This window comes from Epargyreus clarus, unplaced genomic scaffold (assembly GCF_041222505.1).
Source record: "Epargyreus clarus isolate Ecla_fem2 unplaced genomic scaffold, WU_Ecla_fem_2.2 ptg000003l, whole genome shotgun sequence".
Taxonomy (NCBI): Eukaryota; Metazoa; Arthropoda; class Insecta; order Lepidoptera; family Hesperiidae; genus Epargyreus; species Epargyreus clarus.
In genome coordinates this window covers 4,936,743-4,961,396 of record NW_027332211.1, presented here as the reverse complement: position 1 = coordinate 4,961,396, position 24,654 = coordinate 4,936,743, and the positions used below count along the sequence as shown (strand labels likewise).

Below are 24,654 nucleotides of genomic sequence, written 5' to 3'. Positions count from 1 at the left end.
GTCCCAAAAAAAAGTGACATAGGAAGTTTTTGGATGGTTATAAAAAGTATCTATCTAAAAACCTTCCCACAATCTTCCTTCAAACCTTTTGAATCCAAAGCCTGTCTGGGTGAACAATTCTATAAATAAAAGTGTAATCGACTGCACATACAATTCACGTCATTACGAACTGTAATGTAAGCGTGTATGTTTTAACGGCAAGTTTGCACTAGCTAAGAAAACTGTAGGAGTGTCTCCTTTCACTGCAAGTTGCTGTTGGTACATTGATGAACGGTTTGCAGTTGTTTTGTCGTATGAATGGTGTTTGGATGGTACTTATAATTGCGAGAGGGGGACACGCACGGGGTTGCGGCTACGCCAGTGCCGCGCAAAACTCACAGCTCTTTGCTCGCGACCGCGCGTGCGTGTAAAACGCAAAACGCGCGTAAATACATACAATTTCCCATTGTCGCCTATTTCCGCTTCAGCTGCATAAACATAAACGTTCAGTTCGTGTGTGTTGTTGATAAAGACCATTTGTTGGTCTGTGCTCATTAAAAGTTTAATGACACGTTTCCTTTAAAGAAATTATGATTGTTGTAAGCACATTTTGTAAATAAGTAACTGCGGTGAGTAAAAATTTTCAGATAAAATTTTATTACTTTGATTTATAAACACACTCCTGATAAGGTATATGGTACCTGTTTCTTTGAACAGCTTAAAATAAAGAAAGAGAAAAACAGTTTTACATTATTTTTGGATTTTATGTCTATCCTATAATAACTATTTACATACTCTTTTTTGTATTGTTGGTGTGGTTTCTTAATTATTTTAAGGTCCTTATAGCTCTCAGTAGCTATCTTTAAATATAGAATTAACATAATTCAAGAAGTACCTATATTGTCTTATAATTTTGATTGTAGAGTTATCCTATCCTATCGTTTCAGTACTTCGCAAATCCTGAAATCACTGTTAAGCCACTACCATCTCGGAAACTGGTCAAATCGGAATTGTCATTGTCGTTTTAACATAATAGCAATAGGTATATTTTTTATAGTTTAATATATTAATTTTGTATTTTCTACTCATTCTAACGTGATCAGTGCCCTCTAAAAATATCTGGTAAATCAATTCTTCTAGAGCATGTGTTTGACAGGTACTCTAGATTGGTTACAATTGCATTGTTACACCTAAGAATAAACTTGGTTACACGTATAAAACATCCGTATATCAATCTCAGTTAAAAGACTTGGATCAGAACGCGATAACTGTTGCACATTTTAGCGTAGCAGTGGTGCTACGCCAGTCGATTCACCTAGATCTGAAAAAAGGAAATGGAAAGCATTTTTAAAATTTAAAAATATTTCGTTTACGAATCATACTTATTTATTTATTTAAAAATTTATTGCATCACCTCTAAAAAGAAATGCACAAAAGGGCAAACATAATGCCTGATGGCATTCTCTACCAGTCAACCCTGAGCGGATATAGAGAATACTTAATATAATAATAATAACTTAATATATTGATGCATAAATCATGATCTATTTGAAATAAGAGGAGCACTGCACCGTTTGCTAGATAAAATACTATTTTATCTAACCTATTTTTCTACACGTAATAAACTGAAAATAATACAAATTAATAGGCGCCGCACTATTGCATAAACATCATTGTAAGAATTTACTTAATATGTAATGATATAATTAAGGAAATATAAAGAGACATCTTAGAATGTTGTAAAAAATTTAAACTCATGTAGATTCTTATAATTAAGAACATTATAATTAGTGACGTGTTAACAACGAGAATAATAAACGATTTCCTATTGTATTCTTCATGATTTCATTAGTAAATAATGTTTTATTCATTATTTTATATAGTGAGATTCATATAATATTCTCTGAACAGACTTAATACATTCAATCATGACATTTCCTAGGTCTTCATAAGAACAATGATGTAGAGATTGTAGAGCAATTACTTTAGAGTGGTTAAGGTACTGATATTCTAGCATTTAATATTAATCAATATAAGTACTATGTACAGTCCAAGACAATTATTTATAATGCTTCTGAGTTATTTTTCTCGAGTTTTCCAGAACGCTTTTCTTAGTTCACGCCCAAATTTTGAGATACTCTAACTGTTGTAACATTCATGTTTATCCCTTATACTTGCGAAAACTGTAGATAAATACTTCGTTCATAGTATATTGCAATTATGAGTTATTTTTATAAATATGCAATGTGTTAGAAAAACATGTATTTACTACAAAGGCAATCATAGTGATATTGTCTCGTGTAATTGTATGTTTTCAGACGTGATAAATATCTTCTGCTCACAAATGTGTAATTTTTTTTATCATCACGTTTTTTACAACACTGATATTTTGTGTTATGGAAGCAGCTAATACTGATAATAAATAGTCTCTATTGTTCATGGACATTCGTAACACACTTAGGTTTTTTCTTTATAACATTGGTAGTGAATAGGCATATAGTTCACCTGATGGTAAGTGGTCACAGCCGCCCCGAAACACCCGTAAGCAACTTCGTATATAACATAGGTTCATAATGTGTGATATTAGTATCCTCTTCGCACCCTTCAAGATTTTGTCCCCGTAAAGATATTGCCCATTTTGCCCCCGTATAGATATTGCCGCTATACTTGAACTTCTAAATACTTACTTATCTTAAATAATTCCTCCTTGGTAGTCGGGTAAAAAATAATAAATTATAAACAAATAAGTTGCTACTTGTAAGAAATACGAACCTCGTATAGGTAGAGCACGCACGATTGCGCATCGTAAAATTTACGAGGTACCTACATACAGTACGTACTTATGATAAAAGTAAATATTTGATGTGGTTGAGATTTACCCAGACGTGAATAACATTGAATGTATATTGTTTGCTTTGGACACTAGGATTTTCTATGACGCTATGGTCTTGTTTTACTTTGATACTATATTTTTGGAGAGTAGCAAGTCCTTTTTGGTTTCGTAGAATATTGTTTAGTTAGAAAAAGTAGCCAAAAATGATAAATTAGTGAGTCTGATTTTAATTGATTACTGCATCAAATGAACAACAATCCTGGAGTCCTAAGATTGATCACTGATGTTTTGCTACCTCTAACGTTTTCGTTAACGTCTTCTAAACAAGTTTTAATATCACCTGTAAGTACTAAGTATTGAAGTGCTCCATACCCTTAAAACAAGAATAGTAGAAGTAGCAAGACGTCATGCAGTCAACCTGATGGTAAGTGGACGCTGTAGCTCATGGACATTCGTATCTAGTTACCGACTACAGATGTGATGTTACTCTTGCACACAAAGATTGTCCGCTCTTATTAAGTCAGCCGGCATTCACATCTTTCCCTAAAAATGCAACAACTCCTTCACTCTAGAAATACCTTTGGTCAGTGGTCGTGGCAACTATGTAGTTTGGGTCGACCAGGCAGGCAAAAAGGAGTGATGCATCCGCATTAACCTTACTAATTTTGCTAACTGATAATATATTTTTTTTTTACTTTAGAAAAATAAAAGAAATAGCAAAGTAAGAGGTATGTGTTATGAGCCAGATGAAGTCCATCTTTTTAATACAAAAAGCTTTTGTTTCCTTGGCTGTGTGAAACATATTGTCTTGGTGTCAATATAAGACATCGCGGTCGCCTCTCACGAACTTTTCAAGAACAGTGGGTTGAGATGTCGAGTTCCACTTAGAATTACATAACTGTTTGTAATTGTAGGAACATGACATGACCCGGTTGAAAGAAAAATGCGGTACTATTTTTCGTTAACGGTTTTGTGTTGTAACTCGTAGATCTGTTGTAATTGCTTCTAACGGAAGATGCGAATTCGAAAGTATTTTTCCATAAAGCATAAAGTCCCAGATATTTGTCTTGTTAACTCCTTTGGTTGTTCCGTTCCAATTTTTCTATGCAAGTAATCTTACTTAACCACGTTTCAACGAGGCAGATTGGTGCAGGCGATTTAATGATAGTCATTTACAACTACAGGCTAACATGACCTACGTCAAATACCTACTAGATATTTTGTTATAATAATATAAAGAAGAAGCTATTAACTATTCATATGGGTAGTTTTCGAATCAATAGCAATGCCTATCCTAATTCTACTCCGCAAACGTTAATATTGTGTTTTAACTATTGTAATCCTAATCACTATTGAAAAATATTTTTTCAAACACGGATGTTATAATAACACTAGCTCTCTATACACTCACCTATCTAAATATCTATTGTTAGAAGTCTTGTTATGCAAGGCTTAGCTAAATGAAAAGACGGCGGTGAAAGAGTCAAGAGTTGAATTGTTCGATTGCAAAATTACGCTAAATTCCGGTACCACTTGTCGACACACTGTACCAATTGGTCAATGGAGTTCTTAACATGTTTTATTGCCTGTTCATGAAATTACTTCCAAACTATGTTTATGTGTTGGTTTGCGCATCTAAAAGGTGATTTTGCAAACACATTTGGTTACATAAAACTTAAAATAGGTACACAATTTGTACACATAAGTACATAGTAGTATAAGCTGGACATAGTGAGCTAATGCATAATAATTTGATAGTATTTCGTCATCTTAGATTTTAAAGAGAATTCTCACTACAAAAACCACTGAACATGTAATAAAATAAATAGAATAAGCCTGTTGAGAACAATTAAAAACTGTGACTTTTATGATACACTTGCTGCATTTATAAACATATGTAATAAATAATTACAAAAACTAAACCAACATCAAACAGGTAAGAGTTAGTCTTATCTTGCGGTATGAAAGATTAGCTTAATTAACCTAATTAAGGAAATTAATTTAGGGTAAAACATACTATGACTAGCTAGGACTCGTTACTTCATTACTCTTTACTTTTCTAGTCTCTACAATTTAACTGTAGTTCATCTAATAGTATTAAGTATGCTTTTTTCTCACCCTCGTATACCCGAATAGACCTTGGTAGTAAGTCGGAATTGCTAAGGTCAAATATGAAGCAATTGCATAGTCAGCTTCCTGCATGTTAATGTACCAGATTAGGTTCGTTGACTGATACTTTTAAAGTACAAAGACTCATCATTATGTATACTATAGTATATTTTGTTTTGTCATACTAGAATTCCCTGTTCCTCATAGTTTCTATAAACACAGAATAAATACATAAGTATCCAGAACTATGTAGGACAGATTTTAAAAATATATCTTCGTAGCTTGTTCCCCTATCTCTTTGTGTAGCAGACCGGTGTATTCGCTACTTCACGAAAAATAATTCTAAAAAACTACTATCACAATGAATTGTAGCAATGCTACAAGATTCCATACGCATAATAATGAGTTCCGTTGTTTTATTGTGTTCTTTGTTTGCAGGTGTCGACTGACGGATTTTCACTTATTTTCCATGATTCGAGAAGACAGAAAAACGAGTATATATGCGGGCGACTGGGTGACGATAAATTTTCCCACGTAGGACTCTACCGCGTGCGGAAATCCTCATAACTTATAATCAATTAAAGTTCAATTGATTTTACTTCAAAATGCATCTAATACGGTCCTTCTTCAAAAGGATCACTGATGATCTCAAACAGAAGAAACTGATACCATTAAAATTGCTGTTTTTTGTACACGCATCCAGTAAGTATACACCAATACCTGAGGGTATTTTTCTTATCACGCGGGTTTGCAGACGCGTGCAGTTAACATGCGTGCCACTCACATCTTATAGTTTTCCTGTCATATAAGTCACTCGCATGCGGGATGCTAACGCAGCAGCGAATTAATTCACGCATGCCAGTGAGACCTGAACCTGCGTGGTAGAAAAGGCCTTGATTATTATTGTTTCCTATTATAATATTATTAATATATGTGCGCAATTCTGTCTAATCTGACAAAAACTAGCAGTAATAACTTGCCGCTAGATGCTTAAATACGTCACTTAAAAATAACAGAGATACGAGTACGTACATAGATCACATCCGACCTCTGCCCCGTTTGCAGCGCTGTTCGTGCTATACCCATACCTCACGATCCACATGCGCGAGTTGGGCATCAATGTGGAGGAGACGGCTGTCATGTCCGCGGTGACGCCCGTCATTTGGATCGTGACGTATATAAATATCGTATCAAACTTCTGCCCTTTCGCAGCGCTGTTCGTGCTGTACCCATACCTCACGATCCACATGCGCGAGCTGGCATCAACGTGGAGGAGACGGCCATCATGTCCGCGGTGACGCCCGTCATCTCGATCGTGACGTATATAGATATCGTATCTAACTTCTGCCCTTTCGCAGCGCTGTTCGTGCTGTACCCATACCTCACGATCCACATGCGCGAGCTGGCATCAACGTGGAGGAGACGGCCATCATGTCCGCGGTGACGCCCGTCATCTCGATCGTGACGTATATAGATATCGTATCTAACTTCTGCCCTTTCGCAGCGCTGTTCGTGCTATACCCATACCTCACGATCCACATGCGCGAGCTGGGCATCAACGTGAAGGAGACGGCCATCATGTCCGCGGTGACGCCCGTCATCTCGATCGTGACGTATATATATATCGTATCTAACTTCTGCCCTTTCGCAGCGCTGTTAGTGCTATACCCATACCTCACGATCCATATGCGCGAGCTGGGCATCAACGTGGAGGAGACGGCCATCATGTCCGCGGTGACGCCCGTCATCTCGATCGTGACGTATATATATATCGTATCTAACTTCTGCCCTTTCGCAGCGCTGTTCGTGCTATACCCATACCTCACGATCCATATGCGCGAGCTGGGCATCAACGTGGAGGAGACGGCCATCATGTCCGCGGTGACGCCCGTCGTCTCGATCGTGATGCCGCCGCTCGCCGGGATGCTGGCGGACAAAATTGGCAACTTCAGGGTCAGTGCACTCAGTTTGGTTCTTCCTTGTTACTAATTTATTCTTTATACCCTTTGGCATATATTTTGTTTTGTTATGATAATTTAATTTATAAATTATTATAGGTGACATATTACATCTTGGTATGACATTAATTTTCGGTAATAACAGTAAGTAGTCATTTAGGTACCCATTTATGCTCATAACCGTCACCTATTTACTTGGGACGGGTCTCATTTGGGGATGAAATGGGAATGGAATAGATTTGGGCTAGTAATTCTTATTTAGATATTAATATATAAGGTATTATGGTTACCGTGGCTGCTTGGTACTCGAACTCCAGAGGATTTTATCACCTGCCTGTTTACCTGTTTTATTCGATCATGTTACATGTAAGTTACACACTGGCGAACATTAGTAGTTTCTATACAATCACAGAAGATGCATTTAATCTTGCTAATCAACATAGGTATCAAGAGACCATTTACATTGACCTTCTTTTATAGTCACGCTTCATTGTATGGATAATCTATTGTGAAAGAACTACATACATATATACATCCACATAGATATGTGCATAATGTAGGTACACAAGCGGAGATACGTACATTCCCACGTAAATTAAACATTTAAAATTTGGTACAAAGAGTTCTGGTGCAAAACGAATGTAACATATTGTACTAGGATTGCGAATTTTGTTCGATTCTGGATACAATAACCTTTACCTTGTATTGTTGTCTGTGTATCTGGTATTGATAGCATTGTAGAGTCGTACACTTGTGGCCGCGCGGCGTGCGTCACACGGTCGACCGAGCCGGAAGCGCCCAGCATTTATTAGTGTGTGCCCACATTGGATAAGGATCATTGCTTTTGTGAATCGTAGATGATATCCTAACAGCGTATCGTTTCTACGTCATACTACTCTTAGTACAATCACAAGATGTGAAAAATCTCTACGTCTTCATGCATTTATGGCCAATGTTACAGTTCGCAACACATTAAATCTCATTTAACTTTAATGCCAGTAGTTTCGTAATAAAATTCGCGAAAATCATGTAATTATTCTAACGATGTGTTTTTTGGTTGAAATTATTGTTTTTATCAAAATATGTTACTATTTTCGTACGAAATTCGGTTGGTGATGTAACTTTAATTGTATCGTAAGGTCATTACCTGTTGCTCCGATCATCTTAAATACCGCATCCTGTTTTTCTTTCAGCAATTTACCCATTCAGATGATGTTTCATTTTCCGATTGAGTGCCTTTAAAGTGCGCATTGTATTGCCGCATGGATTGATGACCATTAACAACATTTGTTTACTTTTATACAAGCAATAGATTTTTGTATCGTCTGTCTTTATATATGTAACTAGCTGACCCGGCAAACTTTGTACCACCTCAAAATCTATTTATTAAACATATTTCATATAAAATATAGCCTATGTTACTCGTGGATAATGTAGCTTGCGAATGGTGAAAGAATTTTTAAAATCGGTCCAGTAGTTTTTGAGCCTATTCATTACATTCAAACAAACAAACAAAGTTTTCCTCTTTATAATATTAAGTAGTATAGATAAGAGAAATTTGGTTGTTCTCTATTTTTGTTGTGAGAGAAGGAGCCTAACTCAAGTTTTAATTAAGGACCGTGAATTGTTGCATTAATAACTAACATCGAAAAATTATTGTTTTTATACGTTTTTACTGTTTTACTTGATGCACAGTTACATAGCTACTTACGAGTATATGTACCAGGATTTTTAGGGCGAAATAATCCTATATAATCCAATCTCTCCCCTGAAACTTTTGTATCAAACTTTTGGACAACTAAAACCAAGGTACATCGCAGATTTACAAGTAGTATCGGTCCCTGAAAAGATTTAAGCAAACAGTTGTATGCGACGGACAACGTTATTGGGACAATGCATGCTACCAACCCGAACACAATAACAAGCCACGCATTAAACATTCCAGCTCCAAAAACGTTTAATTGCGACATTGTGCTCGATCTTACGTATTACTATTTAGTACGTTATTCGATAAATGTTAGTGATAAATGAAAATAAATTATGTCTTGTGGTGGTGAGCCCACTCCTGTCTCAATACTGGGCAAGGTTTAGGTTGAGAGGTGCTTAGTCCACAATACCCTGGCTAACTACAGATTAGGGAACTTCACACAGTTTTAAAAAAGTGTGAACCTCAGGCATGTAAGCTTTCTCACAATGTTTTTGTTCAACGTTGAAGCAAATGATATCTAATACGTATAGCAAAAAATAATCAATCGATTAAGGAAAATCAAAGATACGAACGCCAGGGGGGTTGCTACCATCTCTTAAAGCAATTTTATTTGAATAATACATTAAAATTTCGCACCACGACCTGTTTTAAGGAGGTACGAAACAAAATGATGTTGATGCAATATTGAAACAAAACTTTCCTGAACTATGATGGTTTTTAAAAGATGGTGGTAGGCCCGTTCAAATCACTACGTTATCGCCGCAGTCACTGTAGAGTGTACCTAAAATAAACAATATAATTTTGTAATGCCCTGTAATATCCCAGGAAGTCTGTTCTTTACGCGGGAAGTCTGTACTTACGTCAGAAGTTTCGAGCATTTCCTACTCCGGATTACTTATGGATGGTTCGGACTTGCTCCACGAAGAAAGATATCAGTCATATGACAACAAGATTATACTCCATATTGTTATGTTCATGTAAATAGTATTATAACATTAATTTTAAATGAAAGTTATGTCAAATTTATTTTCGGGCGAAACTAAAATAGATGTACGAAACTAGTAGAAGTAGACTTCCAGCTATTTATTTTAAAGAATGATAAGATTTAATCCCTGAATCTATTCCTATGTAATGTTATGAAGAGAGCGATGACCTAGCCTGTGTTCATTCACTTATCATGGTTAAATTTATGTACTAGTAGTTTGTAAACAAAAAATATTGCGAATGATGTAAGAGATGCTTGTATGTTCTTCGTTTAAAATTACAAGGCTTCCAATTTTATGTTACTGTACATTATATAAATTTAATTTTGTAAAATTACACTAAAATCATTACCACCAATTTACAATACCTATAATTTTAATAAAATGCCTCATGATTGTATTCGTAATGAAAATGCAACTCTACAAACCTAGATACAACAGCCTTTACCGATATTTTAAGACAGATTAGTGTGGTAGTCACTAGTCACGATTTCTATTTTCAAAACAAATTAAAGTAAATGAACCCGAAATATTAATCTATGTATATGTTTGTGTATAAATTCAGTAACTATTTAATATAATTCACTTACCTACGAATAGATTATAGAGAGAGCGCAATGACTCGACACGACTGAACCGCACGTGCATATATGGGTATATCCTTTCACTAGCTTATGATAGCCATATTATATGCTATTATACTGAATATAACCTATTAAACATGTGATCTTTATGCCAATATTCTAATATTAATTTGATTATCAAAATGTGTTTAAATAAAAATAGCTATATGTATAAGACAATACATACGTATATATGCATACAAACGACTACATAGATTCACATGTGTTTAGTGACAAAATGTGGTGCTTTTCGTGTAAGAAATTTAATTTACTTATTGGATTGCAAAGACTACGTTATTTGGTCAACACTGAATACATTGTAGGAATAATTCTTCATTCATATGCATTTACGATAATGTACATGTGTAGTTACTGCTGGCTCTATCATCGGCGCTGGGCGGCGGTGCAGCGCTCCTGCTGCTGACGGTACCAGTGGGGCGCATCACCGTCACCTTCCCCCCGGCAGTGGAGCTGCTGGCGACCTGCGATGGCTCCGTGCGCCTGCACCAAATCCGCGACTATCCCTGCAAGCCGCTACATCCTTATGCGTACAACATTAATCTTACGTAAGTTTCTAATTGCATTTATATATAGTTGTACCGATTCCATAATTGGCTCGTCGACATGTAAACTTGTGTGTGCTATATCAAACGCTCAAATATCTGCATTTACCCAATACATAAAAGAAAATCTTATTGCAATATGTATTAAATTATGTGCACTATATCTATAAGTATGACTTTATATACCCTAAATATTTTATGTCATACAAAACGACTTCTGTTATTCTAATCTATACTATTTTCTTTGTTTTCGTGAAAGGTCCATCAAAATTTATTCAATCGTTTCCGAGATAAGTTTATATAAGAATTACAATAATGTTTAAAATTTGCAGTCTAGAAAGACTTGGTTCCCTTGCATATATCATATTTTTTTCCTGTAATCTCTATTACAAGTTCGCCAAACAAACTGTAGGCACATCATAGATACAGAGTTATGGCATTCTGCCTGACAATTGGTACCAACGTCATAACTTTTACAGTCGCGTGAGTAGAATATAAATTTTGACGGTGTTTTTTTCGCAGAGTATTAACATGCGGTTTCGTATGTGAAGCGTCACAAGAAGTATCCTCAGAAGAAATGAGCGTAATGATGCGCGCCCAGTCGTACGGCGTTCATCTCCAGTCAAGTACGGACTCACAGCGTCTAGTGTACCGGCACACGTTGTCCCAGTTCTCCAACACGAGGACACATGGAAAGGATCATAGTACCACTCGCATAATGACTAACGACCCCCACTTCAATACTACGATATCAAAAATATCCGATCATCGAATATTTTTCCCAACGCCACAGCTTTATCGAATCGATTGTTTATCCGATGAAAACGGAACAACGTGTTCTTTTGGTAGAAAGGAGTTCGTAGGTGATTTAGACGAGACGATAAGAGACACGAGTTACCACATTACTATTACCAACGACAACCAAGACGATCCAAGCAGAGTGAAGAATTACTGGGTTAACGCAATAACGGACGACAATGTGACCACATACGATGAAAACTACACCGATATCAATAATATGACATGTGAAGATAACTTTAAGATGGTAAGCCACATAAATACCTAGGTGTAATCAGAGTCGCCACACTGATCTATTGGTAATACGAGTTTGCAGTCGGGCGTAAATGCCGCAAGTTTTCGATCTAAATCGAAAATGATTTAAATTAGGTATATTAAGGGGCTAATTCTTTGCTTTATAATAAAGGAGAATCAAACGAGTTCACAGTCCACTTAATGGTTAGTGACCACTAGACATTTAATTAAAGTCCCTTCTAAAGCAGGCCACAGATTTTTGCTACCTCTGAGGTCTCAGTCGGATCGCCTGACTGAAGCATGTCTCCGCTGCCGTTACCACATTGCTGTTATTAGACAGAAATAGGTGTGGCGGTGATGCCTCCGGAGTCGAACCACAAAAGATTCTACCATCCTCACAATGCAAGTATAGTTTGATACTGCGTTCTATATCAAGCTATGTAATACATTTTAGCCCGAAAGTGTCAATATTGTTGACCGGGATTTCGAGCCTGCAAGATTCAATTTTATAGCTCTTTTAAAAGGTCTATTGCAAGTATATTTTAACAAAGGTCTATACATTAAAATGTTTGATTGTAGACGCGAGAGCGCGAGGTGGTGTGGGTGCAGGTGGGTTCAAGGCGGGTGTCGCAATGCGCCGCGGCGTGTGCAGCGCTCGCGCCCAGAAAGAGCCTCTGCGAGAATCACCAACAGCAAATAGAACTCGACCCGGCGTTCACGTTCTGGACCTATCTGGCTGTGAGTTACTGTTGTTTTGCATTAGGGAAAAGGATCAGAGTGAAATACTTCGATCGTATGTAAGTAAAATGTACCAAGGTTACCATGCGCGGACACGGTCACAAGAATGAAGTGATGAACGTTCTGGACCTATCTTGCTGTGAGTTACTGTTGTTTTGCATTTGCATTAAGGAAAAAGATCAAAGTGAAATACTTCGATCGTATGTGAAATGTACCAGGGTTACCATGCGCGGACGCCGTCACAAGAATGAAGTGATGATAACCAAAGCACTCGCATATTTGTATTTTATTGTATTTTGTATGTATTCTATTTACCTGCGGTACAGTAGTGTCTCTTCCGTGGTACGAATAATTGACTTTATTATTTTATTACTTACTCATTAACTTAATAAGTTTTGATATTTAGTAGCTATTTTATAGAGCTATAACTTCTAACAAGTATATTTATTACAATGTATGACATAAACATATTTATAGATAATTTATTTACAATTAAGTATACCTTTTTTTAAATATAACGAGGTAATAACCATCAAAGTAACATATACAATCAATTTATACGACAACAAAATAGTATAAAGAAAGCAAGTGGATAGGAAGTTGGAACGTAGGTATGCAGAATGAGAAGCAGAGCCGTTGATGAAAAAATTGTCGCTTAATCGCCTCTAACTCGGTAATGGCGAACTTGATACTGAGCGCGACCGCCCGACTGTGGCCCGACCCATTACCTCCGTTCCAATTCCACGTCGGTTCTCCACACGCCGTCTTGAACGCGTGTTCGTTTTTACTGCATGAAAATTCTCTGTTAATGCTGGTTCGATTATTTATTGGGCAGAGGGAAATAATATATTAAAATATAGACCTCCAAAACTCTCATTAGATTTTTTTTATCATTAGAACTGTCATTTTTTAACCGATTGCGGAAGTTTTTCGTTTCATTATTTGGCACGCCCTACGGCCTAAATAGCTTCATAGATTGTAATGTATGAGATGTGTCGTTGGATTTGTCTAAATTGTGGGTATAGGATATAATTTAAAGTTATACTCGTAATTTCTATGGGACTCTGAACAATATCGTACTATAAAGTACACTACACAACACTAGTGGAGCTTAGGTAACTTTATAATTCCAACCGCAGCTTAATCCATTCTTTACAACCCAAACAACACTGACAGTTAGGCAGAAATTAAAGATTGTCTACAGGTAAAAAAACGGACGTCTGGAAGCGCTCTTACTGTATACAAATAACCTGATTGATCTCGTTTTTATACACGTTTTCAATGCATAAATATGTGGGAAAAATGGAACTTTCACTGCGTTAGATTTAGCATATACCTTATTGGTATATAAATAAAACGTTTCCTGTACATAGCTGTTATGCCGTAACAGCGTATAACAAAAAAGTTTCAGAAAACCGAGAATTAAATTATTTTTCATGATTTTATATAATTAGTGACTAGTGTCTACAGAAAAAGTACTTACTAGTACATTAGAAAATTACTGAAAATATGAGTATAACTATAAGTCCTGAATTTAACCACGGAAGTAGCAAACGAACATTCAATCCACCAAATGGTATGCAAGTCTACTACACTCTTTTACAATTTTTAATGAACGATGAAGGGTACATAAACAAATGAAAGAACTACTCGTACTACCTATTACCTACCCGTTCACGGTAAGGAACTTTCCAGTAAGATCACGGTTGAACTTTGCTAAGATTAATGTTTGCAGCTTTCTACAAGTTAGTATAATTTAGCGTCGCTATACGAAGCTTGTATTGTTATGTAAGGGATTGGGCAAGCACACATGCATAGCCGAGACCTCATTTGTCCTCGTGCTCGATGTTCTCCGCTGGTAACGGTTCTAAGCAATCGTTGGATTAGAATGCAATTGTTCTATGTACATACAATTGTAATTCTGATTTATCAATTCGAGAATGAACCTTCAACTTTGATATTAAATTTCTGTGTAAGGATTAAGATGTACTTAATAATTTATAACCCTGCTGAAGTCTTATACAAAGCGATAATAATTATAAGGTTTTTTGAACTTGATTATCGGATATTTCTATCTCATAAAACATAAATAGTACCTACCTACTGCATGTCGCTATTTAAAATATAACTATTTGACTATTTTAAAATACAACCTTAATATTACTTTTCCATCACCTTTATCAATATACTAAAAGATTGATAAAGATGATGGAAAAGTAATATCATAGTTGTAAATATGACCTACTTTATTTTTCGGTTTAAAAAGCACCAAATGCTGATAAATGGTTTTATAAATGGAGTTCACTGATTCCTCGTCTTATCTTCCTCAATTGTTTCAAACAATAAATCTCTTTCAATGAATAAGTAATTTCGCTATAAATTTAAAAATATATCGATCATCTGTCCAATGATGGAAGATTTCTGTGGATGATAAATATATTATGAGCCAAGAAGTGGTGTTGCAGTTCAAACACAATGAGCTCTACCAGGTAGAGTCTACCTTATCACATAAGAACATCATAAAAATGTTGTAGATAATCCCATCCCGTTCTGTTTGTTAGCCATAACCTGTGCAATATGCATTATTCCAAACCGTTCGTTCTATTTGGTTAACCACACCCTACTTCCTAGGTTCGCGTGTTCATCGGGATCATCGGAGGCACGGCGTTCGCGATGTTCGAGGGCGCGGTGATAGCCATCGTGCGGGAGCAGCGCGCCGACTACGGCCTGCAGCGAGTGTACGGCAGCATCGGCGGCATGATCTCCTCGCCGCTTTCTGGGTTGCTGATCGACTACGCCAGTCGAGGGAAAGGATACACGGACTTTAGGTACGCACGTATTTATGTACTATTTTACTTTTGTCATTAATAATACTTATGCATACAACAGTACTTACTATCATCATATATATCATCCCATAATACTTACGCATCCTTGTCTATAGCCTGGTCTAAATTAAGGTTTAGTCTTAACCACTGCGCAAGGCTACGCCTTTTGATGACCTTACAAGTACTATGTTGAAGTCTCAATTTTATTTTTAATTTATGATGGTGGAACTGTGTGTATTTAGTGCGGTAACTCCTCTAAGTAGTATGATTGAATATATCCAATATCATTCAAAACAAAACACCATGAGGTGGTAGAATTAGGTCATACACGTTTACATTATATCACGTTCTATCACGTTTCGCATAATCCAAGGAATTTAGGTATGTCCGTGTACAGCAAAAAAGAAGTTACAATTTTAATTGCTCAGTAAATTGGTTATTAAATAACCTGTAATGAAAAGCATGTCAACGTGACCATTAATTTATTTTTTCCGAGATAATATAAATTGCAGGCAGTTATAACGCTTCCAAGTTCAAGGAAATCTTTCTGCGCAACTTCTCAAGGTTCCTTGCTAGAGTTAGGTGGTAGAATCCTTAGTGATTCGACTCTGGAGCCATCAATTCCTCATCATATTATAAAAAAGGATTAAACATTGATGTATTTTGGTTTGAAGGGTGTGGAAAAGGAGAATAACTAATGGCAAAGAGTAATGCAATGCATATTGATACATTGCAACCTCTAAGGATGGGACACTAATCTTAACTGTGGTTGATTATGCTGTACATGGTTATGATGTACATGCGCGGCAGTTATCACTTACCATCAGACGTACCTGATACATATTCGTTTGGTACTTCTATAATAAAATAACATATACGTGATAAAAATAATTAATAATCCTTTATTTACTAATCTTGTCGCACCGGCTTAATTAAAAGTAAGAAGATTTAAGATATACTCCACAACTTTAGCCAAGTAGCTACGGGTTGCTAGTATTATATGGTTTTGAGACTATTATGGAGAATATTTTTACGTGCAGATTTCCTTACAGAGTTTTCCATCACTAACAAGCAAGTTATGATAATATGCACACGAGCTCAAATTTATGAAGCCGATGCTCATCTAACCAGCCATCTAATTATTCACCTCACGCATTGAGTATATTATGTATGTTTTTTTAATATAGAAGTAGCAAAGGAGCATGCAGTCCACCAAGTAGTATGAGTTTTTACAAAAATGACTGTTTTTGTATTTGTTTACGTATTTCCCATGTATGGCTAAAATGGCTCATAATAAGGGTACTGATGGTAAGTGGCTACTACCGCCCATGGACATCTGTAATCAACCCGAGATATGATATTAGATTAGATATACCTAATTGAGGTCGGCCCCAGACGCACCACTACCCCTGAGGACTAAGCTGCAACGCCTCGGAAAAGTATATCTCTCTTACCACACCCTTTAAACCAAAAATGGGTGTAGGGTGGTAGAACCACAAAAGGTTCTACCACCTTCAACTTTTCAACCTTCTTCCTTTGTATGTATATCTTAACTAAAAGAAATACTTTGTTTATCACTCGCGCTTGGCAGTTTCAAGTAAGATGTTATCGTTTTAATTAGATAATCCTACGTTTGTAAGTCACAAGGCTGTTGCATTCATGTGTTATTTATCTGATGCATTTTGTACATTCTTATACCTGTTTATGTATTGTGTATCATTTATGTAAGTCGTTTTGAAATAGATATCACGAAGTAATATAATGCCCGTGGCATATCGAGTGGTGCTCGGATAATATTATTATATTACGTAATTGTATATTGTTTTCAGGCCTGCCTTTTACTTGTATGCGGTTTTGAAAGTGTTATCCGGCGTTTTGATGCTGAGTATCGACCTCGAGTTCAAACAACCTGCGCAGAATCTTCTAGAAGATGTCATCTCTGTGTTCAGGAACACGGAGATCGTGGCTCTTTTTATTGCTTGTTTTATTATGGGTTAGTATTTATTTTGAAGGAAATATAATTAAGCGATAAACCAATTATTTATATTATTAAGTAGTGTAATAAAGTCATTAATAGTTAAACTATTAGCCTCGGCCGTATTCTAGCGCGATGGCCGACTCTAGGTTAGAATTCATATACTTTTGAGAATGTTATGGAAGATTTCTATAAGTCCAAATAAGTTTCCTCATAATGAACAAGGTTTTTTTTTACCACCGAAGCAAGATTTGTGATTGTAAAATGTGCACGTTTTTGTTCAATTTACATCAATTATTACCAAAACTTGCACACATATAAACGTATTTTAAATACTCCATTCAATCTTACTCTGTTTCAACTTAACTACCAAATACTTTCCAACTTAACTGTTTCTCATTTCAAAATAGCATGTCAACCCACAGACATTTGTTTGCGATATTTATGTAATCGTCAGATCATTATGTTGCGATTACGAGCCGTATCATTTACGGCAATGACAAGACTATTAGCGACTAGGTACCCACCTAATACCTACTTACTGTCGTTTGTTTATTACAAGGGTTCCGTACTCACAGGGTTAAGCAGAACCCTCTTGCTAACCGCCGCTGTTTGCCTGTGCGTCTGTCACAGAACTCTATATCTTTTACGGTAATAGCGGTAACACTTGAACGTTTAGAAAATCTTGAAAATATTTTGAGGTCACCATACAAGAACTCGCTATTTTTCGGCATCTTTACCTATTGAACTGTACTTAGTTACAATTTTCACAATGCATTTACTTCTTTGGATGCTATGATAAATAATACTAAAAATAACTGAAAAATTGGTTGTACAGACCCCGCCCATGAGTTCGAGTTCGCACTTAACCAATTATTCGGTCCGTTCGGTCAACATGATCACGTTAGGCTGCAATCCTTCTTACGTTCCACCGATAGCCAAGATGAAATCCTGAGCATATTACGCTAATCTAGTTCAACGTGACAGGATAGAGAACCTGAATCGGCTTATTCTATAAGACCACAGAGCAGGTGTAACTACTGATAATAAACAGGACTGATGGTTTAAAGTGTCCTCCGAAACATGAAAGCGCGCATGAAACAGCAATTAGGAGTCAGCCATTTCATTCTTAATTACACCCGACATTTTTAGATCGGCTAAATTATAAAAACTTCGTAAGGCTATGCGTATTTTTAATTAATCATTTTCACTTTACAGGCACTGCATGGGGCTACATCGAAAGCTTCTTATTCTGGTTGCTGCAAGACCTGGGAGCGTCCAGATCGCTAATGGGTATCACCATCACAGTGGGTGGCATCGCCGGCTTACCACTTTTAGTACTTTCGGGCCCAATCATCAACAGGTTGGGCCACGCTAATGTACTGTTCATTGGTTTCGTGTTTTATGCGATTAGGCTTCTAGGTATGTATAATTATGTTTTAATATCTTTAATGACCTGCTGTAAAGATGTGTCTGCTGATCACTCCTCAATTTTGGGAGGGGTAAAGTCAGATTGTCCGAAATTTTGGGGTATTTACAACTTTAGTTCACTTTTATGACGGGCTTGGCTAAGAATAAACGATTCGAGAAACAGACAATAAATTGAATTGGATAGTTGATTTATCACATTCTAATGTCGGATTCGCGTGGGTGAAATAGCTGAGGATTTTGAAATGAATTAAAAATTAAATTTTAATTCAATCCTTAATCTTAGTAGAAGTAGCAAATAGTAAACTTGATCAATTGTGATGGAAAATATTCTTTTCCTATTTAGTATAAGTTACTTTTTTATATAATTGGATCCTATATGTGTAATCAACAGAAGATAAGATTATATTTCTATCTGAGGTCGGTCACAGATACGCCGCTACCCCTGATGACTAAGTTGTAATGCCTCGGAAAAGTATCTCTTACCTTTAAACCACAACAGCGCAGCGCTTAAAATTGCTGTTATTGCTGACTATATTAATTATATTTTTTCTTTTAGGCTACTCCCTGATCTACAACCCGTGGCTGTGCCTGGTGTTCGAGGCGCTGGAGTCGGTGACGTCATCGCTGTCGTTCACGGCCGCCGTGACGTACGCGGCGCGCCTCTCCTCCACCACCACCGACACCTCCGTGCAGGGGCTGCTCGGCGGACTCTACTATGGAGTTGGTGCGTGACCAACAGATACTATTTTGCAATATGATCTACACAAAATTATTAATCGTGTTAGGTTATGAAATAGCTCCCAATTTGAAACAAACTTTAGAATTTTTCCTTAGATTTGCAGAAAATCTGTTTTTTATCAGTTTGTCTATTGGGGATAATTTTGGATTTGGCTAAATGGATCCTCTCATGAAATAGTCTATTCCTCTATTAAATAGTCGTCTATAGTAGAGTTTAGGTTCTCATATATTATGGAAATGTTAATACTAAATTTTACCCGAACTGGTCGCCTTAACTGAAAAACAACATCGATATTTTAAAATTAAACTATAAAAAGTATTGTACAGAATATGCTAAATAAGGTTTTTTTCGTTTTTTACAGGAAAAGGATCAGGAAGCTTGATAGGAGGATATTTAATGAAATTTTTCGGTACCAGACCGACGTACCAAATATTTTCAGGCGCTACATTTATTACTGGATGTTTCTATTACCTCCTCAATAGATTTTACTTGCGGAAAAGAGCTGCCGGCGACGAAAATGACATCTGTAAGAAGAAGCCGGCAGTATTGGATATCGAATGTAGGGACACAAACAATAAGGAAGCTGAGAAAGTAAATGCGCCGATAGATGTCGCTAGTAAGAACGATATCAATAAAGTAAGAAGCTCGGGTGCCGGAGCTCCTATTATAGAGTCTAGCCAGCAAAGTAAGCCAGGTGCGGACAACACAGATGGCGGTAGTGACTCCGGTGTAGACAACCCGGCGTATAACGACACTGAGATCTCCACACAACATGACACAGAGAAAGATGACAAAAATAAAAAATAGGACCTAAACGTATTTAAGTAAAACAAATTAGATTTAGATATATGTATAAATGAATTGTAATGATAAGATAATAACTGTAAATTATTATAGCTCAGTATTAAAATGTTTGTTAAATTTATTTGTATGTTCATTTATTGTACCCGTAACACATAAATAATTTTAATCTAGTCATCACACCTATTTCTGCCCCATAACAGCAGTGTTGAGCGCTACTGTGTTCTGGTTTGAAGGGTGTGGTAAGGGAGACATACTTTTTCGAGGCGTTCCAGCTAAGTCCTCAGGGGTAGCGGCGCATCTGTGGTCGACCTCAGGTAAGAATATCTAATCCTATCTGGGGTTGATTACATGTCCATGGGCGGCAGTAGCCACCTATCATGAGGTAGACTGCATGCTCGTCTGCTACTCCTATATTATAAAAAAGAAAACAAAACATTTGAAATCAGTGTAATGTAATGTACCTACTTAAATGACATGAAAACCAATTGCGTCACATTTTTTTTAACACATGTGTTAATTTTTTAACGCAAATGCAACGTCCACACAAAGGTACAGTCCAAATACGGTGCGTGATAGTCAAACTTATGAACCTTTTACATTTGCAGTATCTTAGAAACTCAGACATATGTAATTAAAAACTTACTTTTGAGTTTAAAAACTATTAGAAACTTATAGATATCTGTTACCATATAATCATATACCATATATACCATATAATATATAATATATACCATATAATCATGAACGGAACAATATTTAAATTACCTTAAAGTTATTTATAAATTGCCATTGGCCAGGTTTAGAAGTTGTAAGTAACTCATTGATCAGCCTATACAGTCGTAATTTTTTTCAGGATTCCACACTTCTTCTTGTGCTGACATGTATCAGTTTATTCCTAGATGTTTTCAGGGTTAATTTTTTTTATATCTATGTTGCTGTCATGGCCATGCGATTTTTTTTGCATATAAGTTGAGAACCTTCTGTACCTTAGACACTTATAGCCATATTTCGAAATGGTTGCTATTGATTCACATCTAAGGATCGGTACTTTGACTATGATTTTTATGTCACTAAGTAAATACTTCTTCAATTTGTGGTACAGAAGTCTACATATTATTCACTGTTGTGGTAAGTAGTTTATTCTAACTTTATAAAATATAAAATACTGGGCAAGAAAGCCGCTTGGCTATACTATTTATTTAGATTTCTATTAGGTAACAAAGTAAATTCGATCTCAATCTTTTGTACAATGAAAAGTATTCCAAATTGTAGAGCACCAAATATCTTGAACAAATATGTGACACTTTCTACCAGGTTTTACTCGCTGGTGACATTCTTTATCCTGCTAATAGTGTAAATTATGCCGCGGGCACGGGTCATCTCGATCGTGCCTCAGGCGTTCTACAAACTGAAGTACCGCTAAAAATTATCACAATTTATATCTTCAGTTGTTAGTTTCAAAACTATTGCATATTGGAGCACATTTTCGTATACTACATTTACGAATCGAACTCCAAGAGGAGCACTCGTCAGTACCGTAGTCAAATGTATATATAAATTAAAATGAAAAATCTTATATTATTAGTTTCGGTGCTTGTAGTGTGCCTCCGAGTAAACAATGTTATCGCGTTAAACTTACCTGGACCTCGTGTGTACGTAGTAACACCGTCGCCCCGGCCGTTTCAAATCGACAAAGGAAGATCAGTGCCCTTCTATTACCATAACTGGATGAGAAGAATGGACAACGACGTCGCACAAAACGCTACTACAACTACTACGACGCCTAAAGTGCTGACTCCCGACTTGATATTTGCGGAATTTGCATCTGACAGTAACGACAGCATGAAGAAATCTATCAGGAAATTATTGGAAAAAGAAAAAGTTGTTACACAGACAACAACGACAACGTTCAGGCCAATTTATGTGCCCGACGAAGAGCTGGATAATGCAAATCGTGCAGTAAATTATGGATTGCCAATTAAGGAGAAAGAAGAAGAAAAAACGGAAAGTAAGACTAGTGGCCCCGTAGATTATTTTTCACTATATAATAAGATGTATGAAGATAAGCCTTCACCTGTCTTCATGCCTTTTACGACACAATCGACAACGACCACTACGACAGCGACACCAACCACCACACCGGAAACAAATAAAGTAGAAAGTGTTTGGCATATTATTGATAGTGAAAAAATAAACAAATATTCAGGTGATTGGGACGAAGTTCCCACTGATACTCATGAAGAGACCCAAGTTGAAGACAAATTATTGGATCAAGACAAAACAACTGAGAGAAATGGTGGTGGTGATGATGAAATAAATGAAAACTTTGCTTTACCAGGGTAAGAAACGTGATCACATTAATTTATTCTGCACAGTAAAGTTCATAAAAATACACTAATACTTTACTTGTATGCGTAGTACTTGTTATTCTGTAAGTTTTTATTTTATCCCTAATAGAATGAGCATGTGATGTAAGGTGGTGACTGTCATCTATGGATATTTGGCTTGACCTTATTTGAAGGTGATCACAAATGCTATGTTCCTTTTTGCCACAGTTTGATCACAAAAATATCCACTTTTGAACTGTTACAATTTCAATAGTAAGTAAATTAATTTATTTATATTTTTTACAGGTTTGGTACTAATCCTGGTAATGGAGCTGAAAATGAATCACGAGCGATTCGTACCGAGCCAAATATGCGTTTTCCATATGTGAATTTAAAGCCATTCCAGTTAAAACCTTCAAAAAGACCTTTTGATAACTTGGACACCAAAAAAACGAACAACCTAATGACAAGCCTAAACAATTTTTACGAATTAAAGAATCCTGTTAGAGGAGAAGTTCAAGATGTGGTTCCTATGCGCGAAGCGATTGAACGCTACAATCCGGCACAACCTTACTTACCCCCTACAGATTATGGTAGTAAATATTCAAAGCAAAATTCGGGTCCAACTTCAACATTACCAAAAGCAACAGCTAATTTAGTACCTCCCCCGCCTCCTCCGGCGCCTAAGTTGACTGATAGTGACTTCCCTGCTCCTACAAGTTATGAATCCTTTCCTCCTTACGCTGCGCCTTCCTTTGATCCTGCTCCACCTCCTCCAGCACCAAAACCCTCTGTTTCAATGTTATCTCCACCGACAGTAGATACATCTGATGATAGTGACTCTTACTCAGACAATATTCCTAACAATAAGCCACCGATGGATATTGGATACCGGTATAAACCGCCTTCTCCACCTGTTCAGAAATTTGTTCCTACACTCCCACCTATTAGCAAGCCATTTAATGGTTATTCTTATGACAAACCTCCAATGGCAGCCGATTCTCCAATGATGCCTGCTATGGACGATAAGCCCGACTTCCATGGTTACCATTATAACAAGCCAGAGTCAGCCCCGCCACCAAGTGATCATGACGCTCCGCCGCCGCCTCCTAGCTACGGACATCATGATGCTCCACCATCGTATGGTCACGATTCTGATTATCCTCAATTAATCTTCAATAAGCACCATGGTGACATGGATGATTCTAATGAAGGTGACGACATGAAAGGAATGGTACCACCTCCTCCCGCTGAAATGAAACCGGCAGATCACGGGCCGCCGATGGACGACCATGGTTTTCCGAGCGACTTTCCAGGCGATTTTAAATACCACCATGACATAGAGGATCATGATTTTTACCACCATCATCACCACCATCCAACGACGACCACAACCACGACTGAAATGCCTCGTGTAAACAGATACAGTTATTATTATTTAGGAAAAAAACTTTATTACTTGCCATTGTATTTCAGTGTTTATTTTATAGTATATGTCGGAGCGTTGATTATAAAGGCTGTGCTACGTCATAAGATAGTATATCCTAACAGTTGGCGGCCAAATGGTACCACAGCGTCATTCTTTTCAAAGAGATCCGTAGATTCTTACTTGTCTAATGACAATCTCCATGAAGTGACTGGAAGAGTAACGCGCGCCATAGCCACCGCAGCTGAAAAGTATTTAAGCCATAAATCCAAAAATGAGTAATATAGTTTTAACTTTAGATATAAGCAGACTATAATTTAGATTTAAATGTATATAAAATTTCTAGGTATTTATAGAATTATTTCGTTGTGAACTGGACATATTTAAACTAATTTATCTTGTTTGGGTATTCGTTCATTATACAACGTTGTTTTTTAATAAAATTATTATAAAAATAATTATATAACATTGTTTTTCTCTCTTTAACCTTAAAAACTAAATTTAAGTCAAATGTATAACATTTATTTCATAGACACATTCATATCAAGAATTTGTAAAGCTTTGAGCAAATTGAAACGACCAAAACTGAACTAAAGTT

General features: G+C 36.5%; 2 protein-coding genes across 2 annotated transcripts; both read left to right on the top strand.

The window, feature by feature from the left end:
• The first annotated feature begins 342 nt into the window (after positions 1 to 342).
• On the top strand, positions 343 to 20,424 carry LOC140750766 (uncharacterized). The gene is made up of 11 exons (XM_073084481.1): positions 343 to 608; positions 5,360 to 5,623; positions 6,720 to 6,874; positions 10,563 to 10,759; positions 11,279 to 11,801; positions 12,368 to 12,526; positions 15,158 to 15,354; positions 17,184 to 17,347; positions 18,548 to 18,751; positions 19,317 to 19,484; positions 19,861 to 20,424. Exons 2-11 carry the CDS (start codon positions 5,527 to 5,529, stop codon positions 20,304 to 20,306), a joined length of 2,310 nt encoding a protein of 769 aa, XP_072940582.1. The 5' UTR covers positions 343 to 608; positions 5,360 to 5,526; the 3' UTR covers positions 20,307 to 20,424.
• Positions 20,425 to 21,866: 1,442 nt separating this feature from the next.
• On the top strand, positions 21,867 to 24,414 carry LOC140750758 (uncharacterized). The gene is made up of 3 exons (XM_073084470.1): positions 21,867 to 22,642; positions 22,937 to 23,694; positions 23,980 to 24,414. Exons 1-3 carry the CDS (start codon positions 21,867 to 21,869, stop codon positions 24,336 to 24,338), a joined length of 1,893 nt encoding a protein of 630 aa, XP_072940571.1. The 3' UTR covers positions 24,339 to 24,414.
• Positions 24,415 to 24,654: the final 240 nt, after the last annotated feature.

What these genes read in the sequence shown, in the direction of transcription:
- LOC140750758 (XM_073084470.1), top strand. Translation starts at nt 21,867, where the DNA reads ATGAAAAATCTTATATTATTAGTTTCGGTGCTTGTAGTGTGCCTCCGA. An exon ending in GAAAACTTTGCTTTACCAGG is followed by an intron (nt 22,643 to 22,936) that starts GTAAGAAACGTG and finishes TATTTTTTACAG; the next exon opens with GTTTGGTACTAATCCTGGTA. An exon ending in TTACCATTATAACAAGCCAG is followed by an intron (nt 23,695 to 23,979) that starts AGTCAGCCCCGC and finishes ACATAGAGGATC; the next exon opens with ATGATTTTTACCACCATCAT.
- LOC140750766 (XM_073084481.1), top strand. Translation starts at nt 5,527, where the DNA reads ATGCATCTAATACGGTCCTTCTTCAAAAGGATCACTGATGATCTCAAA. An exon ending in CGTTCTGGACCTATCTGGCT is followed by an intron (nt 12,527 to 15,157) that starts GTGAGTTACTGT and finishes CCTACTTCCTAG; the next exon opens with GTTCGCGTGTTCATCGGGAT. An exon ending in TTATGCGATTAGGCTTCTAG is followed by an intron (nt 18,752 to 19,316) that starts GTATGTATAATT and finishes TTTTTCTTTTAG; the next exon opens with GCTACTCCCTGATCTACAAC.